Raw genomic sequence first — 16,700 nt, forward strand, 5'->3', positions numbered from 1 at the left:
GGGAACAAGTGATAAAAGCATAGCAAGCTCCTGATTGCTGCTACATCTCAGGCCATCGCCTCCATAAAGGCTTTCAATCTTCCTTCATTGCAATTTCTATTCATAAAACCAAATTAAAATGCTTGTAGAAATGGTCATTATCGTCTTAAAAGTGCCTTTTTTGTGATCTAATTTGAAAACATGCATACTCAAGACACATTTAGGCTTTTTCCTTCATTCTTCATCCTCAAAAATCATAACACTGAAACCAAGAGCCATGGGAATGCATTTGTGGAAAGAGTAAAAAATTTATAGGTTCCCCTATTAATAAAACATAAATGTGTCCCTTCTCAAGCTTCATTCCTATTTTGTGGGTCTCAATTAGTAGTCTAATGGTTGGATTTCAGTTCTACAGCATAAAATGCTGCTCCTATGATTAGGGCAATGGGACACATATTAACAATCTCCCCAGAGAGACTGAGGCATAGATGTGCACCTGAGGCTAAGTCCTTCCATGTGTAATGAGGAACCTCTCCAAAGACTGTTAGATACAGTGAACAGGAACAGGTAGGATGACACTATCTATATATACAGGTTTACTCTCATCTGGTTTTAGGTTTTGCTTTTTAAAAAGTATGGAAGGAGGGTGCCTGGGTGGCTCAGTCATTAAGCGTCTGCCTTCGGCTCAGGTCATGATCCCAGGGTCCTGGGATCGAGTCCCACATTGGGCTCCCTGCTCTGCAGGAAGCCTGCTTCTCCCTCTCCCACTCCCCCTGCTTGTGTTCCTGCTCTCTCTCTCTCTCTCTCTGTCAAATAAATAAATAAAATCTTAAAAAATAAAATAAAATAAAAAGTATGGAAGGAGAGGCAATCCTACCATTGCTTTTGAAGAATTCCTCCATGACTTACCTGATAGAATCTGATCTCATGAGGTACAAAGATGTTTATTTTTTTGGGATCTCTTAGGGTGTCAACAGCCATGACCCCAAAGATCCTCATATATGCATCCTGAAGAGGCAGAGCCAGGAATGACCCGTTTTGATCATTCTTCTTGAGGGAATGGTTCCAGAAAAAGATGTTCCCGTGGTGTTGAACTTGGGGCACGTGTATTGGCTTTCCTTCATCCACTACTGTGAAGCTGAGGAATAGGAATATGAAGATGGTAGAAAGGCCCAGGAGAAGGCTTTAGATGAAACTGTGCAGGAAATTAAATAAATTCTCCATTCATAATTATCGGGATTATATGTCAGAGCAGTGGACTCATGAAATTACAGTTGGAGAGTCTGACTTGAGAAAAAGTTTTAAAAAAACAAGCTTAGATCATAACAGGGTAAACATATATAAACAGGATGCCGGAGACATAACTTATAAAGCAGGCAGAAATAATTGAGCTGATATTGTGAAGCAGAGTCCAAACATGGCAAATCAATGCCTAGGAGGGAGCTCTAGGAATGACCAGGGCAATTATTCAAGACTAGAAACCCATCACCTCCCACTCCAGAAGCATTGGTGACTTGAGGCATTTCTCTCGTGGGCACCTAACTAGGATTTCAATACTAGTTTACTTCAGAAAGGGAATTATTTTTTTTTAGAAGGGTAAAACCAACCTCCTCAAGAAATTCTTACCTGATTCCCTTCATGTCCCTGTAGAGCACTCGGTTCAGTACAAATGGAGCATCATCTAAAGTACAAGCTATGTTCCTCAATAGAACTTCCCCTCTATCAGGCAGTAGTAGGTTCTCTTCTAAGAGGGAAATGTGAGCACTGATCTTCTTATTCCCATGGGCTTCAGCATCCTATGGCAAAATATTTCTGACCATGTATTTGCCGATAGCCAAAGAGCTATTACTTTAATCATGTCTCCCTTCATTAGCCTGTTTGAGCATCTGATCCCAATAATTAGCATTCATGGGCAGTGGGAAAAAGGCTGACCTCACAGCTGTCTCCCAAATCTGAGTTTTTGTGTGTTTTTTTTTTGTTGTTGTTACATAAATTAACCCATTTATTATAGGCTAGCAATGTTTCAGATGGTGAAGCTTCTACTGGTCTTTCAACTCCTTCAGTCTTCTGATGGCAGACTTTACTGTGACGGCAGAAGTGGTGTTGTAGGTCCAAGCGCCACCAGCGACGGTTTTCATGCAGGAGCCACAATGCCAGATCCCCACAGCTCCTCTTTTCATCTTGGTTTTGCCACAGAAGGGGCAAGTGTACTTGGCGTGCTGGCTTATTTCAATCTTCTTCACCATTTTCCCGAGGGAGGCACCATAACGGGTCCCATATTTCCCCACAATTCTGACCTTCTTGGTGCATTTAGCCATGTCGCCGCAAACTAGGTCTTCCCAAATCTGAGTTTTAATGAGTGGAATCGATTTACTTTATGTCAATTAAATTGGTTTACTTAAAAAAAAATCTCCCATCTTACTCAAATTTAGAGGTTTAAAACTTGGATCCCTTTAAACTATAGTCATATTGTCTGGGCTTCACTTAAAAGTATTTATTTTAGAGGGCTAGGGTAAGAATATGGCTTCATTTCACTCATATTTCTTGAGTAGATTTTCACCATCTTCTGTGGAGTGAATGTAGAAAAAAATGCTCTCCAGGAATTCTTAACATAGTTTGGCTATGATATTTGATTTATGTCAGGAAAAAATTTCTTGGGGCCCCAGAATGCAGACTTTATGCAACTACTCTTTCTAATTAAAATAACTGAAAATTCTCTGTACCTAAAATATCATGATGTCATTAACCAGTACTATGATAATAGCATGTCCATAAGTTGGGGACATGAAAGATGCTTTCCTTGATCTTTGTCTCCTCTTTCTATATACTTAGGTTTGCTTTTCATGTTTTTTTTTTCTTCTGCCTTTATTCTTTCTTTTCAACATAAAAGATCTATAGAGTAACTAACAAAAATGTACCACAGATCTCTGAAGCAAGTTGGAGTGATATCTCTTTTTCTAGATGGGTCTTCTGTTTCTGGTCACACCATTTCAATCTATACTGGAAAATTCAGCCATTCAGTAAATAAGTCCTTTAATTAAGTGTTGCAATTTAACTGAGATGAGTGATTCCAGGGTTCCCGGACTAGTGGAGTCTGTGACATATATAGGAGACAGCCATGCTATTTCTGCCTGGGAGGAGCAACCAGCTGGGAGTCTTGAAGAGGATGGCAAAGCTGTGGGCAGCGGTCCCATCAGAGGCATGTGTTTTAAGTGGCACGATTCTATAATAGTATCAGCGTGTTTCTAGGCAGTGCTATGAAATATTGTGTGATGTTGGATCCTCCTTTATAATGACTTTATGATTTAAATAGTTCCTTTTGAAACCGACTCCCAAAACATCATGCAAGGGAAATGTGGCTTGAAGTGCCTGCACATTTCCTTACTGGTATTTTTCAATATTAGTCTATTTTCTTCCTTAAGCTTATTTGACTCTCAGCACAAATGGAATTAGAAATCGCAAGACATGATTCTGTCTTTTATACCTTTCCTCTCTACTTCTACCTTCCCAACCTACAATCATTCCAGCTGCATCTTTCCTAGGCTTTGGGTCATTGTAATGTTTGGGAATGAATAAAACATCTATAGCAGTACCCAGTGATTTTTCAAGAGAATTTCGTGTGTTCCCCCTTTGCAACCATTGAACATCACCTACTATGAGGACATTTTTCCTTTTATATAGCACCTTAGAAAAACCTACCTGGGTGAGGGCATTAAAGGTCTCCGTGTACACCGGCTCCAGGGACACCCCACTTGTCTCTGCAGCGCATTGGATTTGGTACAGCCATTTCCGTCTGGCACAATTCCTCAGATTCTCAATATGGCTCCTTTCTAAAGTATTCATCAGAAACTCCACAACACTTTCCAGAACATGATCTTCATTGCCCCTGAGTTCAGATACAACCAATTCTATGTATTTCTGAAACTGTTTTAAAGACAACCTCACTTCTTGGTCAGGGTGTGGCTTTGAAAATTGGATGTGTAGTTTAGCTAAAAGACATAAAACCGAGAACTAATCAAAAGTTCACTTATCTACTGGGGAAATTTTCATTCCCCTTTTATAGCTGACTGAAGCCCCTGACAACAGCCACCCATGGAAAACCAGGTATATCAAAGGCAACTCAAAGTCCAACAGAACACCTACAGTGACTTCCTGTATTGAGCTCAAGGTGTCCTGTGTCATCTTCCCTGTTTCTGTTTTGTTTTTTTTAATGTACTTTTATTTTTAATTAAAAAAAATTTTTTTTTTCAGGGATTGAGAGAGAAAGAGGGAGGGGAGAGTAGGAGGAGGGGCAAAGGGAGAGGGAGCAAGAGAATCTTAAGCAGGCACCACGCCCAGCTGGACGTGGGGCTTGATCTCACAACCCTGAGATCATAACCTGAACCAAAATCAGGAGTTGGATGCTTAACCAACTGAGCCACCCAGGTGCCCCTCTGTTTTGTTTTTTTTAACTCTACCACACTCAGCCGGGGGAAACCCCAGGGTCAACTTTGACTCCTCCCTACTTTTTACCTTCCATGTCCAACAGGCCACTTAATCCTATCCTGTTAGCCTTTGGCAATATATCTTTTTTTTTTTTTAATTTTTTTTTTTAATTTTATTTGTTTATTCAGGAGAGACAGAGAGAGAGAGAGAGGCAGAGGTAGGAGCAGGGAGCCCAATGCGGGACTCGATCCCAGGACCCTGGGATCATGACCTGAGCTGAAGGCAGACACTTAACCATCTGAGCCACCCAGGCGCCCGGCAATATATCTTGTGGCCACTCCTCTCCATTCCTGTTTCCATAATCCCAAACCAGTATTAATCATTTTATACATAATTAGATTACCAAGAGTAAGGCTCAATACATATTTATAAAATTAAATTAAGACATGACTTGTGACAAAAAGCAGAATCAGACCTATGAATACAGAGAACAAACTGATGGTTGCAAGAGGGAAGGGGGGTAGGAGGATGGACAGAAAGGGTGAAGGGTAGTGGGAGATACAGACTTCTAGTTATACAATGAATAAGTCACAGGAATAAAAGGCACAGCATAGGGAATATAATCAATGATATTGTAATAGTACTGTATGGTGACAGATAGTGGCTGCCCTTGAGGTGAGCATAGCATAATGTATAGAGAAGCTGAATCGCTATGTTGTACACCTGAATTTAGCTGCTCCAGTATCTCTACTTATGATCCTGACCATGCCTTGCACACTTCTGCTTCCATATCTCTTTTATTTTTTTTAATTGTACAATTACGAATGTGCTGCCAAACCTGAACATTACCAATAACACATCTTCCTCCATGGCCTGACCTTGTTCCATCCCCTGCCTCCCCACGCCCCCACCAATATCCTGAAATTTTGCTTTTGCTTCATCTTTCCCTTCCTTTTATTTTCCCAATAGTGTTATTCGTGTGTGTGTGTGTGTGTGTGTACTTCTAAACAATATGTGGTTTAGTTCTGCCTACTTGTGAACTTCAGAGAAAGGACATCATACTATGTATAGTTTTCTGGGACTTACTTTTTTTATTCCACATCATGTTACCATATCCATCCATGTTGTTCCTCTAGCTGTGACTCATTCATTTCCACCACTATATAGTATGTCATTTTGTGAGCATACGGCCATGGATTTATTCTCCTGTCCGTGGGCATGCAGGTTGTCACCAGAGTTTACCCTTATGAGCAGTGCTATGAGCATTTTTATACATGTCTCCTGGTGCACGTGTGTACGTTTCTTTGACACTTATTATAACTTATATATTATATATTATTATAAATAAGTCGTAGGGTATGTGCCCTTCTCGCTTAAATTTCAAATTTCAAAATCTCTCCTTCTTGAAGAAGGCTTCCACCACAATTTCTCCTTCCCTTGAAAGACAAGCAGCTATTCTGTATCAGCTATTTGACAACATATTGCCTGGTATGTTTAGTCATCTTATCAATGAAAGCTTCTCATTTTTATAGTTGGACTTTTGTTGATTATTGCTCTTTAGCATCCACTCATCTTTCTCCTGTTACTTGTATCCCAAATTTTGCTTTGGGGAAGCTACTCCACTTTCATCTCACTTTGTGTGTTTGAATGGGATTCCACTCGTGGCTTGAGAGATGCAGCATGCATCGTGGGCCTAAGCCAGTCAGGACATTCTGCTCCCACAGCCAGGGTGGTTGGTTGAGTCCAGACAAATGCCAGACTCTTTGCTTGAATTATTAGGAAGAGAACATTTTCCTTTTTATTCCCACTGGACTTGAATAAACCTGTGAGGATGTGAGACTGGACCTGGTCTCCACAGGGTAAAGGCTGTATGAAAATGGAGTCAAAACATAGAAAAGAGCAGGATCAGACTGAAAAAGACAAAAAGAAAGAAGCAGACACTTGTCCTAATGTCATTATTTGAACTCCCAAACCCAGCTGTGTCCTGAAATAGCCCTGGACTTTTCCATCATGTGAACTAATAAAGCCTTTTTTTGTTTAACCACTCTGGGCTGTGTTTTCTATTACTTGGACTCAAAGGGTCCTCAAGATATAGTCTTGAATTAAATTAAAAGTAACTTGTGGGTTCTTCCTCCTCTGTATCTTTTTCTTTTTCTCCTTTTATTCCTTCCCTTCTTAAACAATTAGGTCCTAAGCCATTGGTGGGGCAGGACAAGGTAAGCATCTGCTCCTGATCAAAGGAAGCCACGGTGGCCCAGAGCGGGGTATCCGAATCCAGTGGGGTAAGGAGGGCATTGATCAGGAAGTGACTTGGCATGGGTTGTCAGAGCCTGAGCAGGTGAAGATGTTATCCATGAAGACAGGCAATCTCCAGCCTATCTGAGTGGAGAGCGTGGCTCTGCAGAGGTTGTTTAGCTTGGGGTATCAGAACCTAAGCAGGAAGAAGAGGATATCCATATGCGGTATTTAGGCCTTTGCAGAGTGAGAAGGGCATCCAAATGGAGGGACAGCTTCACTTGAAGTCAGAACCTAAACAGTGGGAGGAGGGTATCCATGTGGAGAGACAGCCCGGCATGGGGAATCAGGGCCCAAGCAAAATGAAGAGGACTTCCAAGTAGGAGTTCAGCTCAGCATAAGGAATAAGAAGCCTGAGTAGATTGAGGAGAGCATCTACATGAAAAGATGCCTTGTCACAGAATGTCAGAACCTAAGGGATGTATGAAGGGCATTCACATGGAAGGGGGATCTGGTATGGGATGTCAGAGCCTGAGCAGAGTAAGGAGGGAAGCTGTGGGAAGGGAGATTAATACAGGATGTTGGAACTTAAGTGTAGTGAGAAGGAAAAGACATCAGTGTGGGGGAGAGGACAGTGTGGTGGGAGATTAGTTCCACACAGGGGGATTGATTAGATAGATAGATAGATGATAGATAGATAGATAGATAGATAGATAGATAATACAAGCAAGAGAGAAGGGAGCTACAAAAAAGGGAGAAAACTGGAATGAACCCTGTTACTATTTTGGCCTGGAAAGTATGGGTGTGAACTTATTGTTTATACACACACACACACACCCATACACACACTTCCCAAGAGAAACTTGGGAGCAGTGACCTGGGAGCAATAAGCATGTGTAGAACCAAGATCTTGGCCTCTAAATACCATTCCCCACTAAAAGAAACCGGGGTTCATTGGAGAAATGGGTGATGCCAGGGTGGGAGCAGGGAAAGTATAAGACGAATCTAGAAGATCTCATTGTGCAAAGCAAGGAGGTGCTCAGAGAATGATAGATACATGTTAAAAGGCCACAGGAAACATTCTGGCAGTTTCTTATATAACTAAAAATACACCTACCCTATAGCCCAGAAATCCTACTCCTGGGTATTTATTAAAGAGAAATAAAAACATATATCCACACAAAAGATTTGTACAAGATTGTTTATAGCATCTTTGTTCATAATAGTCAAGAACAGGCAACAGTCTAAGTGTCCATCAGTTGGAGAATGGACTAACAAACTGTAGTATATTCATATTAACGGAATACTTCAGAGAAAAAAGAAGCAAATTGTTGATATGTGTAACAACATTTAAGAATCTCAAGAAAGAGGGCGCCTGGGTGGCTCAGTTGGTTAAGCCACTGCCTTCGGCTCAGGTCATGATCCTGGAATCCCGGGATCGAGTCCCGCATCGGGCTCCCTGCTCGGCAGGGAGTCTGCTTCTCCCTCTGACCCTCCCCCCTCTCATGTGCTTTCTCTCTCTCATTCTCTCTCTCTCAAATAAATAAATAAAATCTTTAAAAAAAAAAAAGAATCTCAAGAAAGAACATGCTGAGTGAAAGAAGCCTTACACAAAAGGGTACAAACGATTCCATAAATATGGATTAGAAGGGATAAAACATATCTATAGTGGAAAACAACCAGAAGAGCGCTTGTCCTGGGGATTTGGTGATGGGGATTGCATAAGAAAAGGGCATGATGGAACTTTGTGTTCTATATCTTAATAGGGGTATGGGATGCACAAGTTATGCTTTGCAAAAACTCAGTGAATGTACACTTAAAAATTGTATGGTTTGTTGTGTGTAATTTTACCTCAAAGGAAAAAAAACTGTTAACGTATATCAAAAACTAATGATGTACTGTATGGTGACTAACATAATAAAAAAATTATAAAAAAACACATCTTCTTTATCCATTCATCTGTCGATGGACATCTTGGCTCTTTCCATAGTTTGGCTATTGTGGACATTGCTGCTATAAACATTGGGGTGCACGTACCCCTGTGGATCACTACATTTGTATCTTTGGGGTAAATACCCAGTAGTGCAACTGCTGGGTCATATGGTAGCTCTATTTTCAACTTTTTGAGGAACCTCCATACTGTTTTCCAGAGTGGGTGCATCAGCTTGCATTCCCACCAAAAAACATATATCAAACTCTAAAGATATAGATGCTGAAGTGTTTAGAGAGGAGTGTATTGATGTCTGCAATTTATTTTGAAATGTATCAAAAACAAGAGAAATGGAAGGATAGAGGGATAAAGAGATGAATAAATAGATAATTTTTAAAAGTGTAGTAAAATGTTAATTGTCGAATCTAGGTGGTGGGTATATAGGTGCTCACTGTAAAACACTTTTAGCTTTTCAGTATGTTTGGAAAATTTTTTAAAGATTTTTGAGAGAGAGAGAGAGAGAGGGCACATGAGCGAGGGGAGGGGCATAGGGTAAGGGAGAGAATCTCAAGCAGACTCTGTGCAGACCCCGGCATGGGGCTCGATTTCACGACCCTGAGATCATAAAACAAGAGTCAGATGCTTAGCCAACTGAGCCACCCAGGTGCCCCTGATATTTTTCATAATAGAATATTGGAGGGAGGGGCACCTGGGTGGCTCAGTTGGTTAAGCATCTGCCTTTGGCTCAGGTCATGATCTCAGGGTCCTGGGACTGAGTCCCGCATCGGGCTCCCTGCTCGGCGGGGAGTCTGCTTCTCCCTCTCCTTCCGCCACTCCCCCTGCTTGTGCTCTCTGGCTCTATCTCTCTGTCAAATAAATAAATATAATCTTAAAAAAAAAAAAAAAGAATGTTGGAAGGAAGAGGAAGACATGGCTAGACTGAAAGGACTCCCAATCGGTCAAATCTGGGACAATAGGAACATTAAAATAAATAGTGATAGTGTTGGATCACAACCCATTGAATAAGATAGGAAACCATGAGTACATATTGTTATAATAAATGAACAAAAAGTTTGACAAGAAAGGGAATGATTCTGGGGGGCCTGGCTGGCTCAGTTGGTAGAGCATTCAACTTGATCTTGGGGTTGTGAGTTCGAGCCCCACATTGGGTGTAGGGATTACTTAAAAATAAAATCTTAAAAAAAAAAAAAAAGAAAGAAAGGGAATGTTTCTATGGTTTCAAAGGACAACCACAAAAAACTTATTAATTACAAAGGGAAAAAGAGTAATTTTTAAGTGGAAGGGACTGAAAGATCTCATTTTTTAAAAATCCCAGTGTAGTTAACATAGTGTTATATTAGTTTCAGGTGTACAATATAGTGATTCAACAATTCCATACATTACTCAGTGCTCATCAAGGTAAGTGTATTCTTTAATCCCCTTCACCTATTTCCCCCATCCCCTCACCCACCTCCCCTCTACTAACCATCAGTTTGTTCTCTAGAGCCAAGAATCTGTTTTTTGGTTTGTCTCTTTTTCCTTGTTTTGTTTCTTAAATTCCACATATGAGTGAAGTTTTATGGTATTTGTCTTTCTCTGACTGGCCTATTTCACTTAGCATAATACTCTCTAGTTCCACCCATATTGTTGCAAATGGCAATATTTCATTCTTTTTTTATGTCTGAATAATATTCCATTGTATGTATATGTGTGTGTGTATATATATCCCATCTTCTTTATCCATTCATCTATCAGTGGGCATTTGGGTTGCTTCCATAGTTTGGCTATTGTAAATAATGCTGCAATAAACAAAGGGGTGCATGTATCTTTTTGAACTAGTGTTTTTGTATTATTTGGGTAAATACCCAGTAGAGTGATCATTCGCTCATAGGGTAGTTCTATTTTTAATTTTTTGAGGAGTCGCCACAGATATCATGTTATTATCATGGGACTTCTGCTAAGATTCAATGAGAAAACACAGCGTCACTTACATGATATTTTTGCTAAAGGTGATTAATCTGAATTTAATCATGAGGAAACATTAGACCAAACTAAAAGGACATACTAAAAACAACCAGCCTATAATCTTCAGAAATGTTAAAGTCATGGCAATCAAGGAAAGGCTGAGGAGTTGCTTAGAGATTCCTTGTTCCAAAGTGAAGAAACAGCAGTTTGTTTTACACTATTTGTCCAGTTTTCAGTTTCTTTTTTTTTTTTCAGCTCTTTAAATATTTTATTTTTTTAATTTTATTTTATTATGTTAGTCACCATACAATACATCATTAGTTTTAGATGTAGTGTTCCATGATTCATTGTTTGTGCATAACACCCAGTGCTCCATGCAGTACGTGCCCTCCTTAATACCCATCACCGGGCTAACCCATCCCCCCACCCCCTCCCCTCTAAAACCTTCAGTTTGTTTCTCAGAGAAACAGTTTTCAGTTTCTTTTAAAAAAACACTATGTGAGTGGGGTTTTCTAAATAAACATGGTTCTTAAATATTCAAGATTTCTTGAATTTGTTGACAAAATGCATCACCAAAATGTTATAACTTTAAGAAAGTTAAATGTCCTGCTTAAATAGAAACTTATATAGGGGTGTCTGGGTGGCTCAGTTGGTTAAGCGTCTAATTCTTGATTTCAGCTCAGTCTTGATCTCAGGGTCAGGAGTTCAAGACCCATGCTGAGCTCCACACTGGTGGTGGAGCCTACTTAAAAAAAAATGAAACATATTAAAGCAGATCTTATCATTTAATAGAAAATTAAAGGGCGTACATATCCAACAAATGTTAATAGCTATTCCTTGGGAAGTAATGGGGAAAGAGTGATTTATTCCATTAAATTCTGCAGTATAGACAGATCACATGTTTTACAGCTTTTATATGTGGTATTTCTTCTCAGATTAGGCTGTATTAGACAGAAATAAAAAGGGAAAATTACTGGCTAAAAGTTTCAAGTTGCCCCTTCCATATAAAAAAACCTTGCATTTTGAGGATAGTAGCAGAAACACTTATAGAAATTTCTAAGTCTGTGACTTTATCCTATTTCTCCAATTTTTATCCAATTTTTAATCTTTGACACTGAAATAGATAAGAAGGGTAGAGCTAAACAAAACAAAATAAATAAACAAAGAGCTATTTGAAGATTTGCTGATCAGTTATTAGCTAATGTTTGAATTTAGAATTTTCTCCCTTTTTAAAGGAAGCTAAATCTGCCTTTCTTCTTCCATATGGCCATCAGCTCAGCAATCATCTCCTCAGGCAAGGTGGCTACCAATATGTGTTCAGAGAGAGTCATTTTGTATAAGCCTACCCTTGGAGAGAATAATTTGTTCTTCCTGCTTGCAGAAATTTATTTCTGGCAGCAGATTCTGCCTCCTCATTACTTTCCTCCTTCTCACTTGCTGGGCTTAACCCATTACATTTATGCTTTCTACCTATCCCTATTGCTGTACTTCAGTCATATGTATTGGAACTTCCTTATAATATCATCCTCAGGTTTCTTAAATTCTAGAAATCATCATGTCTAACTCCTTCCTTTTACAAATGAGAACACCTGGATCTGTCGAGGTTCAGTAACTTGCCTTTGGTCATGTGACCATTTTTTAAAAAAGATTTTACTTATTTATTTGAGCGGGAGACAGAGGGAGGGGGAAAGGCAGACTCCCCCCTGAGCAGGGAGCATGATGCGGGCCTTGATCTGAGAACCCTGGGATCATGACCTGAGCCAAAGGCAGATGTTTAACTGACTGAACCACAGCCATGTGACCATTAAGTGAAAGATCTAGTATTGGAACACAGCTCTCTTGATGACTGTGTAGTGTTCTTTCCTCTATAGAACATAGTTGTGTTTTATGAAATTTGCCCACCTTTTAAGTGGAGACCACTTCACTGTGCCTTTTGAAGCTTCATTCTTTGGATGCAGTCTAAGACAAGTAGTGTCGTGTAAAGTTTGCAGAAGACATAGTGAATGAAGAACACATGACAATTGATAAACTTAAGTACACTTGAAGATCAATGAATACAATAATTTTCAAAGGGTTGAAGAACTTAACTAACCCTGATCATTCTTTTTTATCATTCACCGTATACTTTATGAATTGGAAGTCTAGTATGTAAAAGTCACCAGATAAATCTTTAAACCTAGTGGAAAGCAAAATAACTTATACTGGAATCTAATCAAATGAATGAGGAAACTTATTATACTGGAATAAGAATTTTAGTAACTTTCGATTGGAAGTATTGATCAGAAGAGAAAAATGTAGTATAGGAAAAGAAAAGTGAACACTGGGTGTTATACGCAACTAATGAATCGTTGAACACTACATCAAAAACTAATGGTGTACTATATGTTGGCTAATTAAACATAATAATAAATAAATAAAAAAGAAAAGTCATTAAGGAGAATTAAATGGTTAAATTATTAAATTCAGGAGAAACTTGCAAGCCAGCCCCACTTGAGAGGTGAATCAGACCTTGTAGAGGCAGAGAGATACAACAAGAAGAGAAAATAGGCAGAACTGAGGAATGTTTTGGATATTTTTAACCCCAAGAGCGAGGGTAGCTAGGTACACAGAAGGAATCTAACTATGTAAAGTTCTTGGACAAAGCACTCTACAACATATTCCACTCCTGATAGCTCTGACATTTTCTACCCTTCCCACCAGCAATGCATGAGGGTTCCAACTTCTCTACATCCTTGCCAACATTTGTTATTTTTCTCTTTTAAAAATTATAGCCATAGGGGGAGGAACAAGATGGCGGAGGAGTAGGAGACCTAAATTTCGTCTGGTCCCAGGAATTCAGCTAGGCAGGGACCAAACCATTCTGAACACCTATGCGCTCAACAGGAGATCGAAGAAAAGAACAGCAGCAACTCTCTGAACAGAAAAGCAACCACTTTCTGGAAGGTAGGACGTGTGGAGAAGTGAATCCGAGGCGATATTCGGGAGGATAGACGGCGGGGGAGGGGGCCTCCATCAGCCACTACCGGCAAGTGATAGAGCCCCAGAGCACAAAATCGGAACTTTTAGAAGTCTGCTCTGCTGAGAGACATCGCTCCAGTGGCTAAGCGGAGGGGTGGGGGGGATAGGGGGGTGGAACACTTGCGGGGACAGTGTGGTCTCAGGACCCTCAGGGTCACAGAAAGACCAGGGGTGCCTGAGTGCGGCCGAGCTCCCGCGTATCGGAGCGGGGAAGCCGGCTGCAGAGACGGAGCCCAGGCGCGGGCTCTCAGCTCGGGGTTGCCATAAACTGTGATCCGCGGCACAGTCAGGCCACTGCTCCTCCAGCAGGGACCCAACAAGCGGCAGATCCGGGGAGACTCACCTTCTTCCCCTGGGAGGAGCGGCTCGGGAGCCCACCACAGGGATCTGCTGGGTTTGGAGACTCCACACGGGGTCGGGTGCCAGAGATAGAAACGATCGGTCACAGGCCGGGTGAGCACGGAGTGTGGCCGGAGACCGGGGAGACGGGAGTGACTGGCGGCTTTTCTCTGGGGGCTCACTAAGGAGCGGGGCCCCGAGTTCTCGGCTCCTCTGGGGCGGAGATTGGGAGGCCGCCATTTTCACTCTCCACCTCCAAAGCTGTACGGAAACCTTCCAGGGAACAAAAGCTCCAGAGAGCAAACCCGAGCAGATTACTTAGCCCAGACCAGCAAGGGCGGGGCAATTCCGCCTCCGGCAAAGACATTTGGGAACCATGGCAGCAGGCCCCTCCCCCAGATCAGCAAGAACAGCCAGCCAAGACCAAGTTTACCGATCAATGAGAACGGCGGAACTCCAGCGCTAGGGGAATAATGCACATAGAATCCATGGCTTTTTTACCATGATTCGTTAGTCTTTCAAAGTTAATTTTTTAAATTTTCTTTCTCTTTTTTTTGGGAACTTTTCTTTTTCCCTTTTTCAACCAACATCTTATCAATCCCTTTTTTAAAAATCTTTTTTATTTTTCATTTTTAGAGTCATATTCTATCCCTTCATAGTAGTTAACCTTATTTTTGGTATATATATATATAAGTTGTTCTCTCTTTAAAATTTTGGGATACAGTTTCTTCTAACAGACCAAAACATACCCTAAATTTCTACTGTATGGCTTTGTTCTAGTCTCCTGACTGATCACATTCTTTCCCCCTTTTTTTAAATTCCTCTTCTTTCTTCTTTCTTCTTATTTTATCAATTCCTTTTATAAAATCTTTTATAATTTTCATCTTTACAGTCATATTCCATCCCTTCATTGTATTAACCCTTATTTTTGTACATATATAAGTTTTTCTTTCTTTAAAATTTTGGGAGGCACTTTCTTCTAACAGACCAAAATATGCCCCAAATCTAGTGTGTGGCACTGATCTATGCACCAGCCTGATCATATTTGATCATATTCTTTTTTTTATCTTTTTCTTTTTTTTTCTTTTTTCTTTCTTTCCCTTTCTTTTCCCCCAGTTTCAGGTCTCTTCTGATTTCTTTAGTGTATATTTTTCTGGGGTCGTTGTTACCCTGTTAGCATTTTGTTCTCTCATTCATCTATTCTCCTCTGGACAAAATCACAAGATGGAAAAAATCACCTCAAAAAAAAAGAACAAGAGGCAGTACCGATTGCCAGGGACCTCATCAATACGGACATTAGTAAGATGTCAGAACTAGAGTTCAGGATGACGATCATAAAGATACTAGCTGGGCTTGAAAAAAGCATGGAAGTTATTAGAGAAACCCTTTCTGGAGAAATAAAAGAACTAAAATCTAACCAAGTCGAAATCAAAAAGGCTATTAATGAGGTGCAATCAAAAATGGAGGCTCTAACTGCTAGGATAAATGAGGCAGAAGAGAGAATTAGTGATACAGAAGACCAAATGATGGAAAATAAAGAAGCTGAGAAAAAGAGAGATAAACAACTACTGGATCACGAGGGTGGAATTCGAGAGATAAGTGATAGCATAAGATGAAACAACATTAGAATAATTGGGTTCCAAGAAGAAGAAGAAAGAGAGAGGGGGCAGAAGGTATATTGGAGCAAATTATAGCAGAGAACTTCCCTAATTTGGGGAAGGAAACAGGCATCAAAATCCAGAAGGCACAGAGAACCCCCCTCAAAATCAATAAAAATAGGTCAACACCCCGACATCTAATAGTAAAACTTACGAGTCTCAGAGACAAAGAGAAAATCCTGAAAGCAGCTCGGGAGAAGAGATCTGTAACCTACAATGGTAGAAACATTAGATTGGCAACAGACCTATCCACAGAGACCTGGCAGGCCAGAAAGGACTGGCATGATATCTTCAGAGCACTAAATGAGAAAAATATGCAGCCAAGAATACTATATCCAGCTAGTCTGTCACTGAAAATAGAAGGAGAGATAAAAAGCTTCCAGGACAAACAAAAACTAAAGGAATTTGCAAACACAAAACCAGCCCTACAAGAAATCTTGAAAGGGGTCCTCTAAGCAAAGAGAGACCCTAAAAGCAACATAGACCAGAAAGGAACACAGACAATATACAGTAACAGTCACCTTACAGGCAATACTGTGGCACTAAATTCATATCTTTCAGTAGTTACTCTGAATGTAAATGGGCTAAATGCCCCAATCAAAAGACACAGGCTATCAGATTGGATAAAAAAACAAGACCCATCGATATGCTGTCTGCAAGAGACTCATTTTAGACCCAAAGACACCTCCAGATTGAAAGTGAGGGGGTGGAAAACCATTTACCATGCTAATGGACACCAAAAGAAAGCTGGGGTGGCAATCCTTATATCAGACAAATTAAATTTTAAACCAAAGACTGTAATAAGAGATGAGGAAGGACACTATATCCTACTTAAAGAGTCTATCCAACAAGAAGATATAACAATTGTAAGTATCTATGCCCCTAACATGGGAGCAGCCAATTATATAAGCCAATTAATAACAAAAGCAAAGAAACACATCGACAACAATACAATAATAGTGGGGGACTTTAACACCCCCATCACTGAAATGGACATATCATCTAGGCAAAAGATCAACAAGAAAATAAAGACTTTAAATGACAGACTGGGCCAAATGGACTTCACAGATATATTCAGAACATTCCATCCCAAAGCAACAGAATACACATTCTTCTCTAGTGCCCATGGAACATTCTCCAGAATAGATCAC

The 16,700-nt window shown here is 40.3% G+C and overlaps 2 protein-coding genes across 2 annotated transcripts in view; both read right to left on the minus strand.

Moving 5' to 3' along the window:
- Positions 1–16,700, minus strand: part of EFCAB5 (EF-hand calcium binding domain 5) — a 138,778-nt gene that overhangs the window by 26,813 nt on the left and 95,265 nt on the right. Inside the window, exons 15-17 of the mRNA XM_044921814.1 lie at positions 3,679–3,968; positions 1,606–1,775; positions 889–1,117 (exon numbers count right to left, since the gene is read on the minus strand). Coding sequence (XP_044777749.1) covers positions 889–1,117; positions 1,606–1,775; positions 3,679–3,968 — 689 coding nt within the window. The remainder of the gene's footprint in view (positions 1–888; positions 1,118–1,605; positions 1,776–3,678; positions 3,969–16,700) is intronic.
- LOC110593040 (60S ribosomal protein L37a-like) lies at positions 1,937–2,297 on the minus strand. The gene has a single exon (XM_021704291.2). The coding sequence runs from the start codon at positions 2,295–2,297 to the stop codon at positions 2,019–2,021; it is 279 nt and encodes a 92-aa protein (XP_021559966.2). The 3' UTR covers positions 1,937–2,018.

Source organism: Neomonachus schauinslandi, chromosome 15 (assembly GCF_002201575.2).
Source record: "Neomonachus schauinslandi chromosome 15, ASM220157v2, whole genome shotgun sequence".
Classification (NCBI taxonomy): domain Eukaryota; kingdom Metazoa; phylum Chordata; class Mammalia; order Carnivora; family Phocidae; genus Neomonachus; species Neomonachus schauinslandi.